Source organism: Populus alba, chromosome 6 (genome assembly GCF_005239225.2).
Source record: "Populus alba chromosome 6, ASM523922v2, whole genome shotgun sequence".
In the NCBI taxonomy this organism is placed as follows: domain Eukaryota; kingdom Viridiplantae; phylum Streptophyta; class Magnoliopsida; order Malpighiales; family Salicaceae; genus Populus; species Populus alba.
Window position 1 is genome coordinate 17,121,628 of NC_133289.1, and position 17,981 is coordinate 17,139,608.

Here is a 17,981-nt window from a genome sequence, read left to right on the forward strand (position 1 = left end):
CGATCAAGCTTCTTCAACTCTAGTCAGAATCCAACTTGTATCGAACACTTCATATACCTGAACTTTACATGGAACTATGCCAATCCCGTCCTAAGTTCTTGATTATTTGTCCAAGTTTAGTCAGAATTAATTTATTGATTGATGTTGATGTTATTTTTTCACATCTAATTTTTAAGCTTTATACAAACTCTTTTGTAATGTGATATTTGTGTACTTAACTTTTTTCTTTTTAATGGTTTGGTTAGGAATTATTAATTTGGGTCGATTTTGCATTATCAAATCAAACAATTGATGTTAAGGGGAATAGCATGTTCGATCAATTACCTTCCACTGCATGAACATTTAATTTTTAAGGAGAAAATCATTTAGTTTTAAAGCAAAATTATCATATTTTATTTTATGGCAGCTGGTAATTAAAGATTAATAACAATGAAGATTAATTATAATAATTAACATAATCAATTCTACATCAGTTATTGACACAAATAGGAGATGGAAGGGGTTGTTTAGGAGTACGAGATTACAGTGTTAGAGCAATCTTTACTACTATCAACAACTTGTTACCTCTTGTTTTTCTTCTACTTTTTTGGGGTTCTTTTTAGTTCATAGTCTATCCCAGAGCTTTCTTGTCATAAATAGAACTTGAGATTGTTTTCAAATCATTCATAGCGAACTTGATCAATAATGCAATCTTTCAAGGTGATGATGATGAAATCATGAGAGATTTTATGGTTTGGAATTAATTACATAAAAAAGAAAGATATTTCACCCCTTAAATATTCCTGCATGAGGTAGACTATATATTTTTAGTTTTTTCTTAAATTTCTAAATATTTATTAGTTTATGTTATGATAATTTGCTTATAATATTCCTGACTTTGATGTTAGTGAATATTCACATAAAATAAATTTAATTTTTACACATGCACATATATATGTTTTTTGTTTTCTAGCTAAATAAAATAAAATACAATGAATAAAATAATATAAATTTAAACTGATATTTTTATTCCTGACTCTGGCGTTAGTGAATAAACCAATAAATTTTATATATTTTTTATTTATGGATACATATTATTTTATTTATTTTTATTTTTTTTCTACTTTTTTTATTTTTTTTTTTGGCTGGGCCCAGCTCAGCCCATGTGGCTGGGCTGGACCTAGCAGGCCTAGCCGGGTCACAGGCTTGACCCGGCTGGCCATTGTTTTTTTCACCAGCAGGCGATCGTGAGCAGTTCACGCACGCCTGTTATAGGAGCATGTAATTAAAATGCAAGAAGAAGGGAAAGCACAACTTACTTGGTGCTGGAAGTGGCAATCCAGATTTTTCAGTCTTTCTTGGTCGTCTATCCTTGCCTCAAGATCCCTGCGTTCGTTCGTTCCCCTTCTGTCGGTATTCCCTTCTGTCAACCGCTCATTCCTCTCTCTCTTTTTTTTTAGCTTCTTCCTCTGGTTTTGGAAGTTGGTGCTGGAGAAGAGGCAGTCAGTGGTGATGCTGGTGCTTTCGTCTGTGAGTTTCTTAATTTCCCTGTCCTCCTCTCTGCCATTGTTCTCAAAGAAAGAAAGAAACGCTCTGGTTCCTGTTGCTCGTAGTTGCAGATGACGATGACAGTGTAGAGAAGGGCTTTTATTCCACCACACTGCCACTGCGTTTCTCTCCTCTGTTTTGTTTTTCTTTAACTTTCCCTTCTCCCTTTTCTTTCCTTGCGCTCTCCCTCTCTCTGTTTTCTTCTTTTGTCTCTGTCTTTCTTTTTTTTGTTCTCTGCCATTCGTTCATCTTCCCTTCTCAGCCCTCGATTCTGCCCCTTTTTTTCTCTTCGTTTTTTTTCTCTCCCGCGTGCATGGACTATCTCTGGCTTTTATAGCCAGAGAACAATGTTGTTTCTTCAAGCCATAAATTGTGTTAATTGCAGGTGTAATGGTGGGAGTGGCGGTGGTTGGGTGTCCTGTTTCGGGAAGAAGATGAACAGTAAACGGGAAAAATGACGTCGTTTTTTGGTGCTTAATGGCTATTTGCATTTTGGACCTTGGAATTTTTTGACAATTTTGTAATTAAGCCCCTAGTTAAATTGTAATTGGACCCCTACATTTCAACGCCTTTTACAAGTTAATCCCTGGACTTTAATCTGTAGCAATTATGCCCCCAATTAACCCCAAACTTGGTATTTTTTCAATTAAGCCTCTAATTTATTAATTACATTAATCCAAGTTCAAATTAAGTCTAAAAACTTATCAAATTCTCCAATTTTAGCCCTTGATTTGATTTAATTAAATTAATTCCAAGCTTAATTAAGTCTCAAAACTTATCAATTCTCCAATTAACCCTTGACTTGATTAAAATTAAACTAGTAAAAAATTTTAATTAAATCTCTAAACTTCCAATCATGTTGCCCTTAACTCAAATTTTAATTCATTCTTCAATTATTTTATTTTTACTTGTTTTTTTTCGTCATTTTTTTTTAATCATTTTTTCAGTAAAAATTAATTAATTAAAATAAAAGGTCAAAAATTGGGTTATGACAGTTTTCACCCTCTTTTATAATATTTTACCATGCAAAAGATATTAGAAAATTTCATTTTCTTTTAGCTTTGTATAGTAAATTTATAAAGAAAGGTGGATACAGAAGAACTTTTGCTTTTTTTTTTAATAAAAAAAAGTCTTGAAAAACTTCGAAAACAATAGATTGACACACGACCTTTATAGAGAAATGTAGAAATCAAGAAACAAGTCATTTGGAAGACAACCCACTTTTATTGTTTTTTGGTCTTGTTTTGTTTTTTGTTTTTTTGAAGTGATCTCATTGTAATGGGTGACCTACCCAAGTAGAAAAATAAAAAGAAAAGGTTCTCATTGTGATGGGTGACCTACCCAAGTAAAAAAAAAAGAAAGAAAGGAAAATGAGGGCTCGAAGGTGCACTCAAAAGAATGGTCGAGGGCTCGAAAGGAAATGAGGGCTCAAAGGCGCACTCAAAAGGAATTGAGGGCTCAAAGGCGCACTTGAAGAGAAGCAAGGGCTCAAAGGTGCTTGAAGAGGAAGCGAGGGCTTAAAGGCGCTCGAAGAGGAAATGAGGGCTCAAAGATGCGCTCGAAAGGAAGCGAGGGTTCAAAGGCGTGCTTGAAAAAAGAAACGAGGGCTTAAAGGCGCTCAAAGAGAAGCGACGACTCAAAGGCGTGCTCGAAGGGAAGCGAGGGCTCAAAGGCGCTCGAAGAGAAGCGAGGGCTCAATGGAGCTTGAACAGAAGTGAGGGCTTAAAGGCGCGCTAGAAAGGAAGCGAGGGCTCAAAGGCGCTCGAAGAGAAAGCGAGGGCTCAAAGGCACTGGAAGAGGAGCGAGGGCTCAAAGGCGCTCGAAGAGAAAGCGAGGGCTCAAAGGCACTGGAAGAGGAGCGAGGGCTCAAAGGCGCGCTCGAAGGGAAACAAGGGCTTAGAGGTGCTCAAAGAGGAAGCGAGGGCTCAAAGACGCGCTTGAAAAGAAAGCGAGGGCTCAACGGCGCTTGAAGGGAAGAAGCGAGGGCTCAAATGCGCTCGAAAAGAAAGTGAGGGCTCAAAGACGCGCTCGAAAGGAAATAAAGGGCTTGAAAGCGCCCTAAAAATGATGATCAAAGGCTCGAAGCCGCACTTAAAGGAGATAAGGGCTTGAAAGTGCTCTAAAAATGATGATCAAAGGCTCGAAGGCGCATTTAAAGGAGGTGGAAAAGCACATAGATTTTTTAGGTGGCCTAATTCTCATGGGCGGGATGCCCAGGATGAAAAATTTTCAAAAGCAATTTCAATCTTGGCCATTTCAAGTTGGCCTTCCACTTGATTGGGAATAATCAACCAAATTTGATCTACTATAATAGACCAAGATTGAAAATAATCGATCATGATGGATCGCCCATAACAAATGATGATCGATCGACTATGTTTTTATATGTATGCTAAGTTTAAATACAATCTCCTATATACATTTATGATTTTATTAATTATGCTAGTGAATTCACATTTGCATGTTGTTAATATAAATATAAAAAAATTGACATAATAATTTATTACCAACAAGATCATTGTTACATATAGATTATACTACTTATGGATCTGCATTATGCCGCAGGGCCATAATGTTTTTTGGCGTAAGAAATAATGTTCAAGTGCCACAAACACGTTTTAAAACGAGAAGAAAATTATGCAACACAGGTCATAGATCCAACTAAGTCAAATAAGTTTATTTTATTTTAATTAGATCAGAAAAAATAGGTAACAACAGATAGTCTAAATTTGTTTTAAAAATCATGATAACCTGAGAAAAAAAATATTTTTTTCAAAAAAAGATAAACTATGTAGCTTAATTCTCAACCCATTAGATATAAAAGGAAGAAATTGGGTAAGAAAACAAATCAATTTACAACCAATCAAACGTTAAAGGCTAAGATTGAAAAAATATATTTTAGTTACACAGAGATCCAAAAAAAAAAAAGCAAATAAAAGAACGAGGATCAAAATTTAGATTTTAAAAACTCCAATTTTTTATTAAAAGGTTAAATTATAACAAAAAATTAAATTAACAAAAGGAAACAAAAACAATCTAAAGAATGAGGATCAAAATTGAAATGAAATACAAAAATAAATTTTTGTTTGAAGGGTGAAATTGAAAAGAGAAATCAATTTAAAAAAAAGGACTAAGAAATTAATTTAAAAAATGAGGACAAAATTAGAAAAAACAGCATAACAAATGAAGACTGAATGATGAAATTAAAAACAAATCAAAATCTTACAAAAAGGCCATGAATAAAAAAAATAAAAAAATAAGGATTTCTCAATAAAAAAAAAAGGACAACTCTGAAATTTTGCATGACCAACATGATTTTCAATGAGATGAGAGAAAAAAGTAAGAGGAGAAGAAAAACATGGCCGCAAGAAAAAGCACATCTTAAAAGGAAGAGCTCATTGCGGTTCTTCCAAAGACCTTGTTGCCCCCAACAACTAGTTCTTTGATTTTTTATGATAAAACCAAAATAATTAATTCCACTGTTTTAGTGAAAATTGTTTTCACTCGTAGTCAGCAATGTTTTCCCAAAATGTTTTAGATTTTGTTAATAGTTTATATATATAAGATATTGGGTTCTTCAAAATAAAACTCCTTTAATTGGGTTTTTCTTTTTTATCTTAATACAATACTTTATCTGAGCTAACAAAATAATATAATTAGCTTATCATTTTTTTAGCCTAAAAAACAATAACAGGGTCATAGATTGGGTTAAATTGAAAATATAAGTGTATGCTAAAAGTTTTGGGAAATACATGCAATGAGAAAATATTATATTATACATGTGAAATGGTATTATGAAAAACTTGGGAAGAGGAATAAGTTTACAAGAATTAGAATAAAAAAAGAAAGAAGAAGCTAAAATGGAGAGATTCACTGTACTCATAGATATAGATCCCTAGTCACCACAATAGTAGTGAAATTAGCATTTTGTTTATATATTATATATATATATATATAATCAATAATTTTACTATTGGAGGTAACCCCCCCTTTGTTTCTTTTTTTTATATAATATATCTTTCGATGTATTGAGATATTGAAAGAGCGTGTTATGATTGTATGAGTAGAAATTTAGAATAGAAAAAAAATGCAAGTTTTTGACAATTTAATATATATTTTACATACAACTCATGGAGAGTTTATATAACCATATAACAAGACATATAAAAAAATTAAAACAAGAATAGAATATGATGTTAAAATTTAGTATTATATAATGATTTTGCAACAAGAAAATATCGTACGGAAAAGAATATTATTCTAGCAAAATAAATTAAATTTGACGCTAGATGATGAACAGAAGTATACAAAAATGTAGTTCCATCATAGTTTGGCCAGTGGAGAAATAGCTATCTTTGGCTATGTTCGAAAAGGAAAGAAGGAAGGAAAGAAGAAGGAGAAGATGCTATTCTATCGTATTGCTACATGTATATCAAGTGGTTGTGAGGTAACCAGCAATTTAAAATAGAGGGAATTATGCGAAGAGCTCTCTTAATCCCAAGTATTTTAAGCCTCTCTTACTAGTGATCAGCCTATAAATTCCAATCTTATTCCACGAAAATATTTCACCAGAAAAAAAGAAAAGAAAAGAAAAACAGAAGAAAAAGATGGGTACTTGCATTGCAGCTATTCAGTGTGCCATCACAGCAATCATTCTTGTGTCCACCACCGTTAGTTCCGATGATAAAAGTCCGATACCTGCCGATCCATCGAGCCTAAACAAATGGTTCCAAGACAATGTCAGGCCCCTGGCAGAGCGTAAGGGCACCATAGACCCTGCCCTCACGGCGGCAGAAGCCAAACCAAGAACCATCAAGGTTCGAAAAGATGGGAGTGGAGAATTCAAAACCTTGAAGGAAGCCATTAACAGCATTCCAACAGGGAATAAACAACGAGTGATTGTGCATATTGGACCTGGAGAGTACATTGAAAAGCTCAAAATTGAACGTGGAAAACCTTTCGTTACATTCTTGGGATCACCTGGTAACATGCCAACCTTGTCATTTGATGGCACGGCAAGAAAATATGGAACTGTTTACAGTGCTACCTTGGAAGCTGAGGCTGATTACTTTGTAGCTGCTAATGTCATTTTTAAGGTGTGTTCATGTTTCATAAAATATTATCAATTTCCATTTCTTTTCACTAATTCTTCTCTCTTTTAAGGTTATTATATGTTGCCTTTTCTTTTCTATGGAATTGTTGGAACAGAATTCTGCTCCGATGCCAAAGGGGCAATTGAAAGGAGAACAAGCAGTTGCTCTGAGGATTGCTGGCGACAAGTCTGCTTTCTATAACTGCAGATTTCTTGGATTTCAAGACACATTGTGTGATGACAAGGGACGGCATCTCTTCAAGGATTGTTATATTGAAGGCACCGTTGATTACATTTTTGGAAGTGGAAAGTCCTTGTATTTGGTAACCCTTAAAATATTAACTCTCCTACTCAAATTCTATTTAAAAAATGATTGTCTTACATACTATGCATGGATAATAGTTATTAAACCATGACCCGCCAGTCGGGGAGGTCTTAGTTTGCTTTCGAATAGCATAGAGAGTTGACCCGGTTAAACTTGAATGACTCGATGAGTCAGCTATTGACTCGATAAATATTCTTTTATTCAAAAAGATATTGTTTTGATGTTTTAAAAATAAAATTGTCAAAAAGATATATTTTTTTTCTGGAGAGTTGACTTGCTTTTGAATTGCCTGGGGAGTTGACCTGGTCAAGTTTGAGTGACTCGGTTTGTTAATTTGTAAAATGGTTAATAATATTTTATTTTTATACAAAAAAACATTATTTTGATTTTTTTTAAATGTCAAAAACAATATTATTTCTTAAGAAAAAAACTATATAGACCGTGTAAACTCATCAATCCTTTAAATGGTCCTTCTAACTAGTGACTTGGATCATCAAGCAATTGATGTGCATAAATGTGGTGTAATATATTGAATATCGAATTAAATGCAGGGAACAAAGCTACATGTGATTGGTGATGAAAAGGGGAATTTTCATCACTGCCCAAGCAAGAAAACAACGAAGGCGGAAAATACTGGATTTTCGTTCGTGCATTGTAAAGTAGATGGCATTGGCACCAAGAAGGCGTATTTGGGACGAGCATGGCAGCAAAGGCCACGAGTAGTGTTCTCATACACTACCATGAGTAGTGTTGTCAATCCCGAGGGATGGTCCAATAATTTGCACCTGAACGAGACCAGTAAGTATTTAATCCATCTTCTATTTATAATTATTTTTAGATTGTGTTTTCTTCAGTGTTTCAAGGAATATATAAAAAAATAATCTTGTTTGGTTAGAAAGTTGAAGATAAAAACGTAAAATAAATGCTTAAAAAATAATATTAAACTGAATTTTTATCATTTTAAAATTGAACATGTTATCTCTATCTTTATTGTTACCGTCTTTTCTATCACGAGATATTAACTAAATATTCATTTAATGATATTTAATTTAATTAATTTCAAGCTTGTTTATTATTTTTAATGAACGAAAGATATGGACCTCTAATTATTTCGATGAAATTAAGCTTACATTTTTTTAAGAGTTAGGGATTGAATGTTTTCTTAATATATATCCGAGCCATTGCTTTCAGGACTGCTTTATTTGGAGAATACAAGTGCAACGGGGTAGGAGCTAACCCCGCAGCCCGTGCTAAAGCAAGCAAGCAGCTAACCCCTGGTCAAGTAGCACCCTTCATTTCTCTTGGCTTCATTGAAGGTTCCAAATGGCTGCTACATCCTCCAAGTTAATTTTTGATATTAACCAAATATCATTATCCTTAGGCATATAGAGTAGTAACATCTATCTTGTGAAAAAAATAAATCAATTTGCAGAGAAACCAAATGAAGGAAATTGGATTCTCTCGTCGACATGTATCTAGATCGCCATATATTAATCGACAAATATCTTTTTTTTCTTCTTGTTTTTACGAATACCATATATACATATTTATTAATTGACAAAAAGGAACGCGAGGCTTAAAGACTAAATTGACTACAACAACAACGTTGAGAAAATTGTTTCAAAAAATCAATAAACTCATTATACAATATGCCTTGTTCTTTAAAAACATAAATCGATGCTACTTTTAGACCAAAATTGTATCAAGAAACAAAAGCCCTTGACCCAGTATTTTGCATGTCCGCTTGAGGTCATAAAGCAAAGCAAACAAAGGCATAAAACAACCTACCTTGGATAAAGGACGTAGGCAAGAGGATAACAAAAATAGAAAAAGTATATTTTGCATGTATCATGGCAATGAAACAAATTGCGCAAAATCAAAAGAGAAATGGTGGGAAGGAATGAAAACAGCCAGGAGTGTATTTACTAAGCTTTTCAGTAATAAATCAAAAATTGGGAAAAAGAGCATTCCAAAGACCAAAAACCACCGCAGCAAGAAATATATATTATGTGAACAATTCAAATACCATTAAATAAATCTTTGAATTACTTAATTAGATTATAATAGTTAGAGGACTAATCTTTTAATAAATATAAGGGCAAAAAATATTTAGCAATTATGAGCGTGTTGACAAGTGTGTGAATTAATCAATAAAGATTGGGATGTTCTAAATACTTGTGTGTTTAGTTTTCAGCAATTGGTATTAGATCTCAGGTTAATAATTAAGAGAGAAAAATGTTGCAGCCTTTATCCCTTTGACAGTAAATAAACACAACATTAAATTTTTAACAGCAATAAAACAAACTAGCACCAAACACGCAATAGTAAACACACAACAATATCGATCAACCCACCAACAACAATAGATTTTCAAAGTAAAAAAACCCTGAAAATAATGTAGTAGGTTTCCTTTTTTTAGAGCAACAACTAGATGTAATATAAGACAATAAAACAACAATCAGGCCTCTCCCAACACAAACATTAGCAGTCCAGCAGCTTCTTGTAGTTGTACTTGTCCAAATCAACAACTAATAACAAATATCAATAATGATGTCCTAAATAGGGGTGAGCATTTTCGGTTCGGTTCGGTTTTGAACTGAAAAAAACAACCAAACCGGTTCTTTTTTTTTTTTGAAAAAAAAACCGAAACCGAACCGAAACCGAGTCAAACCGATCGGTTTCGGTCCGGTCCGGTTCGGTTTTTTATTTCAAAAAACCGAGAAAACCTATATGCAAACGAATTTCAAGTTTCAACGCTTTGAAGCCATAAAAACAGGTTGTTCAACAGTTATAATTTTTCTCATGCCTTGATCATAACAATGGATATTGAAATGGAAGGATCCAAGGGCTCCCACGCATCTTTCAAAAGAAGAACATCTAGCATATGATGTCCTCTCACTCTCTCAAGGGGTCTTCATTTAACAAACTAAACCCCTCAAAAATTCTTGCAACTTGTATAATTAGTAAACAAGAAGATAGCCAGGAAATGAAAAGTAGCAGAGAAAGAAAAGCAGGAAAGCAACGATGACATGGCCATGTATATCAATGGAAAAAACAAATTAAAGAGGTGAGAGGGGCTGCTGGGAGGTAGAGGCCCTAGAGGGAGAGAAAGAGGGAGAGGGGGAGGGGGGGCTGCTGGGAGGGAGATGGAGAGAATAAGTGAGGGGGGCTGCGGCTAGGGTTGGAAAGAAAAAAGTGAGGGGGGATAATTTTTTCTATTTATAATGCTTTTTTTTGAACCGGTTCGGTTCGGTCCGGTTTAACCGGTTCCTGCATTGTAAAACCGAAAACCGAACCGAACCGGGATTTTTCCTAACTATTCTAATCGGTTTAATCAGTTTTTTTTTTCGGTTCGGTTTTTTCGGTTAATTTTTTTTCGGTTTTCTCGGTTTTCTCGGTTTTCTGGTTTTTTTTTGCACACCCCTAGTTCCTAAAAATCCCAAGTGTCCTTGAAATAAGGCTCCTGGGTTGGATAATCAATTAATGAATTTGTCCCAACAATTTCATTCATTTTCCATAGCCAAAGTGTTTCATAACTTGTGTTAGGTGCTATATAAGTCAAGATGGCTAGCAGCTAGTACCTCTAAAAGGTCTCCTTTAGTGAAGGTGGAGGTGAGACTTTTCGATTCTTAAATAACTATCTTTTTAGAGCGAAAAAAATACAATAATATTCTAGAGAAAGATGCTTTAAAAATATATATGCAGTAGAAAATGAAGATTGTGAACTTTTGTTATCAAGGTCTCATGGCGTATTTTTAAACCATGAGTTTTGTGCTTTATGGAGAAAAGGGACTGGATGATAACTTTCTCTTTATGATATTTGGAATTTCATTTTGAGCTGTATTTCACTCATTTTGTGCAGTTAAAAGATTATGAGTCATGAGAGATGTAAGCCCGTTTTTCTTTGTGTTTTAAAACTTTTTTTTTTTCTTTGTGTATTTGATCTAGCCTCTTCTTTGTTTATTTTTACTTTCTTTTTATTCCTATATCCTCATCTCATTATCTTTTTATATCACAGTTGTTTTATAAAGGGCCTCAAACTATTATATTTATTTTAATCTATATTTCTCTTTTACGTGTTGTTTCACTCTCTTTAATTTAATGTTTTGTTTTTCATAAATTTTTTGTTTAAAAAAAAAATGTATGTTGGAAAACAGGGATAAAAAGTCAATTATAACATTAAATAAATGCAATTTTAACAAAATCCAAAATAGCAAGAATTTTTTTGTTTTCATCTCTAAACATTAAAACCATTAAAAGGTTTGATACGATAGGTATCGTGTAGTATTTTAATTGCTACAAATTCTTGATTATCCACTTGAAATAATTTGAAAAATATTTTTGGATAACCAATAAAACATGCACACAGTGGAATCACAATGTCCTTGTTGCATTAGGTACTCTTTTTTTGAACATCCACCATAAGTGTACTAGCACAATGTGATAGTTTCATAAACAACTCTTTTTTATTGTTTCTTGCGAAAATAAGATTTAAAAAGTTTAATAGCTTAATTAAATCTTTTGAATAAATATAAAAACCAAAATCCAAGGAAGCTATTTATTGTTTTTTGTTTTTTGTGTATCCAAATATGGATTGAGTCTGTATTAATACTTAGAAAACTCTTTATTTAAAATCAATTTTCTCTTTAAAAAACCATGAAACTAAATTTTTGTATAACCATGCAAGTTGGATCAAAGCTACCAATTATTTGTGGTAAAGGCAAAGTTGGAAATATCATGCAAGAGAATTTCCTTTTTCAACCAAACAAAGAGTTCATTTCTCTTGTTTAGTAGCGTCTAACAACTGATCTTCAAATCACAATGTTTAGGTTTTTACACTACCAAAAATTTGACAAATACAAACAAAAACACCGATGGAATTTTTTCGTCTGTAGATTGCAGTGAATTTTTCCCACAAACTATTCCATCGCTATATTTGTTGGTACACACCAACAAAAATATTTTGTCGGTATATACCGAGGGAATTGCAGTGGGAAAAGAATGAATAAAAAAGTCAGAAAAATATGATGACATGTAACTTTTAACGACGGCTTTACTGATGGTAAAGTTTGTCCATAAATATATCGACAAAAATATTCCCTCAGCATATGCGGATGGAATTACAAACAATATTACAGTGGGATTCAAAAGGACAAATCATACATTGATGTGACACTTTTTACTGGCAGAATAAACGACAAAGTTACTGACGGAATAATTTTGTTTGTAATGTCATCAACAATTTTTAATTTATAATATGGAGATCGACCCTCCTCTCCCATTTCTCCATCTTCCTTATGTATTTTTTTTCTACAACAAACACCCCCCTCCCACCCCCTTAATCTCAACATAATTCAACCTCCCACAACAAACTCAACCACCACAATACTTGATTTATCAGCATTCGTGTTCTGATTTAAATTTTATTGAGGATTCTCCACCATAAGTAACCAAATCTATCCTTTTTTAATTTGAACATAATTTTTAAACGTTCATTTTTTTGCATATTTTTTAGTATATGTATTTATTTTGGGTGTTTACTTGTTTTATAATTTTTTTCTCATACAATTTTGTTGTGTTGACTTAAGATTTGTACATGTTATAGTTTATTTTAGATTTTATAAAATTTGTATTTGTTTGTAAATTGTTGAATTTTAGACTTCAATGTTTTGTGATGAAATAAATAATGACTTATTTAATTGGTTTGTTTTTTTTTTTCTTAATTTTATTGTCTAGTTGTGATTTTAAGTAAATATATAGAAATTTGAATTTATGTAGATATATAATTGATAATGAATTTATAAGAACTATTACAATTGATTGAAAATGATTGAGTTAAACCAATATTTTTGAAAAATTATTTAGTTAACGTAGTTAATTAATACATGTTGTTATCATTATTTTAATAGGTTTAATATAAGTAATGGATTATCATTAATGGATGTATCGAGATTTACACTAGCTGAGGATGGATTACTGTAATAGGGTTCAAGGTTTTATTAATTACACATTATCTAATCTAAGAAATATTAGTGGATGTGGTATTAGATGTTTATGCAAGAGATGTAAGAAAAAAAATTTATCGATCTAGATATTGTAACGATGTATCTTCTAAAAAAAAAAAAGTTGATAGAGAAAGACATATGTTGGTATACACATTCTAGAAAGGATGGTGAAGACAATTTCTAGTGGCACCATGGATGGAATTGAAAATGACAAAAGTAATCCTTATAAGAATATAGAATTATGAGCGTGTTGACAAGTGTGTGAATTAATCAATAAAGATTGGGATGTTCTAAATACTTGTGTGTTTAGTTTTTAGCAATTGGTATTAGATCTCAGGTTAATAATTAAGAGAGAAAAATGTTGCAGCCTTATATCCCTTTGACAGTAAAAAACACAACATTATTTTTTGCAACAATAAAACAAATTAGGAGCAATCACGCGATAGTAACCACAACAATATCGATCAACCCATTAGCAACAATAGATTTTCAAAGTAACAAAACGTGGAAAAAAAGCAGCATGTATCCTTTTTTTCAGAGCAACAACCATATGTAGTACAAGACAAGAAAACAACAATCAAGCCTCTCCCAACATAAACAGCAGCAGTCCAGCAGCTCCTTGTAGCTGCACTTGTCCAAATCAACAAGTAATAGCAAATATCAATGATGATGTCCTATAAATCCATGTAGCCTTGGAATATGGCTCCCGAGTTGGATAATGAATTAATTAATTTGTCCTAACAATCTCATTCATTCTCCATATGCAGTAGAGAATAAAGATTGTGAACCTTTGTTATGAAGGTCTCATGGCATATTTTTAGCCAATGAGTTTTGTGCTTTGTGGAGAAAAGAGACTGGAGGATAACTTTCTCTTTATGATATTTGGAATTGCATTGTAAGTTGTATTCCACTCATTTTATTCAGTTAAAAGATTATGAGTCATGAGAGATTTAAGCCCCCGTGTGACTGGGCTTGGCACACTACCAAGCCCCCTCTCTAGACATGGTTATTCTCTTGGGCATGCCCAAGAAATGATGGTCATTCACTTTGGTGTGCCTAAAGGAGGAGGATCTTAAGGGTTTTCTAGGCCCGTTAAAATTGGGTTTATCAGTAGCCCTCCAAGTCTTTATGATATTGATACGCAAAAACTTGTAAAAAACTTAGTTACTATGATTAATTCGTTGAATCTTCATCGTGATATAAAAGGGGAGGAAACCTTGGGTAATATACCGGAGAGCCCATATGGAGGGGCATACATGGTTAGAGAAAGAATTTCTAAGTAGATAGAGGGCGTGAAGGAAATCATACTTCAAAAATTTCCCTGAAGGGTAATAAAAAAGCATAGGGAAAGAGCCCGTACTTAGAAATATTTCTAAGTGGTTATGTGAAACCTTAAGAGGGCAAACCTATACTTAAAAAATTCAAAGTGATTATAGATTGTTTGGAGAATGGGAGCTTGTAGCTTTCCCATCATTGTTATGAGGCTTAAAAGCCCTCCACTAAAGTGTGGTAATCATGATTTTTTTAATTATTTTTATGGTGCATGAGAGCCCGTCACTAAAGAGTGGTGATTTGATGATGTTGCTATATGTTCTAGGGAGACTAAGTCCATTCCTTGAAGTGTGGTGTATATAACATTGGAAGAACAAATCCATCTCTTGGAGTGTGGTGCGTATAACACTGGAGGAGACTATGTAAATCTCTTGAAGATTTGTGCATATAGCACTAGAAAGATCACATCCATCCATTGGAAATCAATGCATATAGCGTTACGGATACAACGTACATCCCCTGAAGAGTGGTGCATATAGTACTCGAAAACAGAGTCTTTTCATGAAGAGTGGTGCATTTAGCATTAGGGAGACTACGTCCATCAATTGAAGAGCGGTCTATATAACACTGAGAAGATCAAGTCCATCCCATGAAGAGTGGGGTATATAACATTCGGGAGACTAAATCCATCCCTTAGAGACCAAGTCCATCCCATGGAGATTGGTGCATATAGTATTGTGAAGACCAAGTTCATTCCATAAACAGTGGTGCATGTAGCACCTGGAAGACTAAATTCATGAATTTGAGATTGGTGCATGCCATCCCCCGGGACTTTGCTAAGGCAACCTTTAGAATTCACCTAGAGAAAATGAAAATTCATCTTGAATAAGTCATTCATATATAAGAAACTTACATTCTTATCAAGGATTATACATCATAAGGTGATGTGAGTGATAGGTATGGGAGAGGCTTTTAGGAGAAAACATGTCATTAAGGTAGTAGTAAGATATTGGCTTCGAATACCTTGATTACTTTACTTGGAAGATCATCAACATTGGTTGTCCTTATGAAAACAAGGAGGTCCATTCCCAAGTAAACTAGCCTTTTCAACATGTATATGATTTTCCATGAGTTGTTTTAGTTTGGACAAGCTTTTATTTGGTAAAACATAAAGTTTTCTCCAGAGGGCATGCTCCTTTGCTCCTCTTATTAAGGCTTCTAAGGTTATTGTCTTAATCAATTCTTCCACCTTGAGCATCTCTGCGTTGAATCTCCTTAAATATGCTTGTGTAGACTCACCTTGTTCTTGGGCAACACTAAAAAGCTCCATGAAGGGTTTTTTTTTATGGGTATGCTAGTGCTAAAACGTGTCACTGGCTTCACACATAGGTTAATGAAACCTAGAATAAAGTTTGATTCCAACCAATCACGTGCAGATCCTTTGAAGGTTGTAGCGAATATATTGCACATTGAGTCATACTCTTGGATGATCAATGATTAGCACTTAAAAGCGCATTTTTATCAAGGTCTTATATCATCATTTTGCACTTGAAGTATTAATAACTTCTTAACTAAAGCATGTTTTATAATAACAAGTCTAATTCTATAAGATACCTTAATTTACGGTAAATATTCATCTTAAATGTAGGCCTATCATATAAATAAAAGGATTGATTGATGAGTTTAAGTACTGAAATTAAAAGGACAAATAAAAGGCCAAACTTAGAAAAGAGATATTGGTTCAGTTCAAATTGGAACACTGTTCGATAATTAGGTCATATCTGGAGCTGTAGATCTCGGATTTAGGTCTGCGCTATATGGATGGAAAGATAAGACATAGACCTAAAAATTTTATGGGAGTCCAAGATTTAAAAAGGTCATTTTCAAGTCCAAATTGTAGCAACAACGGAGAAGTCCGAATCTGTCCTGCAGCCCATACACTTTTCAATGTTTAGCCCATATCTCGAGTTCTAGAAGTCCAAATGACCTTAATTTTTTTTTCTAGAAAGCTGAGACAATTTTCTAGAACTTTCATGGTTAAGTCTGTTCAAATTCTGACGTTATCAATGACATTTTGTTAAGACAAGAAGATAAGGATTGTCACCAAGTCAAGATGTGGCCACCCACTCAATAATTAGTCATCAAATCAATAGTTCCAAATTTTATCCTACAAAAAGAGGCATTTACCATGCATTTAGACATTTTGGTTGTTCAGATCAAGATCATGCTTTTTATTTCTTTATTTATATTTTTGTAATGTTTAAGTTTTATTTCATGTTATATTTTCCTTAATCTCTTGTTTATGTTTTTCATTTCCTTTACTATACTTATGTTCTTATGTTGTTTATTTATGTTTCTCTTCTTCATTATGTTTACCTAAGTTTATTATGTCAAGGTGAAAATGTTTCACTAATGGCGTTAGAATAGGTATAATATAAACTCAACATGGACTTCAATGTTTATATCCAAGAAAGTTTGTTATTAACATGTCTTATCTTTTTATCTTATTACTTCTTAATACCTTGCTTGTTAAATGATTAATCTAGATTTGTGTTGTATAATACTTGGTACAACAAATGCTTGGAACTTTCATAGCCAACCGTATGGTATAACCTACACATGTACTATGAAAGGAACTTGATTTGTTGTTAACATAAGTTAATATCATGGATTCCTGACAATATTTAAAAGTATGGTGTTACTAAAATAAGATAATTAATATGATCATGTTAAAAATTTATAATGAACTATTAAGGATAAATCATCCGATTGGAATCTCCTTTGTGTATGGTTTCCAGTTGATTAATAAAAAGAGTTTATATTATATTTATTTCTAATACTATTAGTGGGTCCTCTAACCTTGACAATTGTTTTATCATTGTTTAATCCTTACATCAATATCCCATAAAATTCTCATAAACTCTTTATTTTATGAAATATATATATTATTTGTAATTTATATAGTTCATCTCCCTGTGGTTCGACCCCGGTCTTGCCGAGTTATTTATTATTTCAACACACTTGCACTTGGAAGAAGGCATCACTCTTTTGGTCGTGTTAATCAACTCCAAGCTATTGTGCATAAGCTCCCTTGATTGATGCTACGACTATGAACGAGCACTATAGACATGGTGGTAATGTTGGGCTTTATGATGGTGAGTAAGGATGTGGAGACTAGAGAGAAGGGGGGGTTACAATATGGAAGAAAGACTATAGAGACAGTTACAAGTTAGCATTTATAGATATGGTGGTGTGGTGGTTAAAGGTTGTGGTGTAGAAGAGAGGGATGTTGTTTTGGTCAATATGATTGGGCTCTTATGTTGTTTAGTGAGGAGAGAAAGCTGCAACATGATGAAGATGGAGTATGATTAGGGGAAGGATGTGAGAATATGATATAGGTGAAGAAAAGAAAGGCAAAAAAAACTAAAAGGGAAAAGGTAATTTGTTGACGCCTAACTTTTTCAATAAGAAATGTTTTTTTTTCTCCTTTTCTTTCTTACTATCTTTATTCATTTGCTCTCCTTTTGGTTTCTCTATGAATTTTTTTCTCTCCTTTTGTTTTCCTGGTTTTCTTCATCAATGTTTTAGTGGAGGTGTTTTTTTAACTCTAGTTTCTCTATATTATGTCTTTTTTTTCTCTAGTTCTTCTCTCATGAATCTTTTTGTGTTTTATATAATTTCTATTTTATTTCCTTTGTGTATTTGATCTAGCCTCTTCTTTGTTTATTTTTTACTTTCTTTTTATTCCTAAGTCCTCATC

General features: G+C 33.2%; 1 protein-coding gene across 1 annotated transcript; it reads left to right on the plus strand.

Moving 5' to 3' along the window:
* The first annotated feature begins 6,084 nt into the window (after window positions 1-6,084).
* LOC118043898 (pectinesterase PPME1-like) lies at window positions 6,085-8,292 on the plus strand. The gene is made up of 4 exons (XM_073409876.1): window positions 6,085-6,623; window positions 6,736-6,942; window positions 7,496-7,742; window positions 8,123-8,292. Exons 1-4 carry the CDS (start codon window positions 6,135-6,137, stop codon window positions 8,290-8,292), a joined length of 1,113 nt encoding a protein of 370 aa, XP_073265977.1. The 5' UTR covers window positions 6,085-6,134.
* The last annotated feature ends 9,689 nt before the right edge of the window (window positions 8,293-17,981 follow it).

What these genes read in the sequence shown, in the direction of transcription:
- LOC118043898 (XM_073409876.1), top strand. Translation starts at nt 6,135, where the DNA reads ATGGGTACTTGCATTGCAGCTATTCAGTGTGCCATCACAGCAATCATT. An exon ending in GTGGAAAGTCCTTGTATTTG is followed by an intron (nt 6,943 to 7,495) that starts GTAACCCTTAAA and finishes AATTAAATGCAG; the next exon opens with GGAACAAAGCTACATGTGAT. An exon ending in TTTGCACCTGAACGAGACCA is followed by an intron (nt 7,743 to 8,122) that starts GTAAGTATTTAA and finishes TATATATCCGAG; the next exon opens with CCATTGCTTTCAGGACTGCT.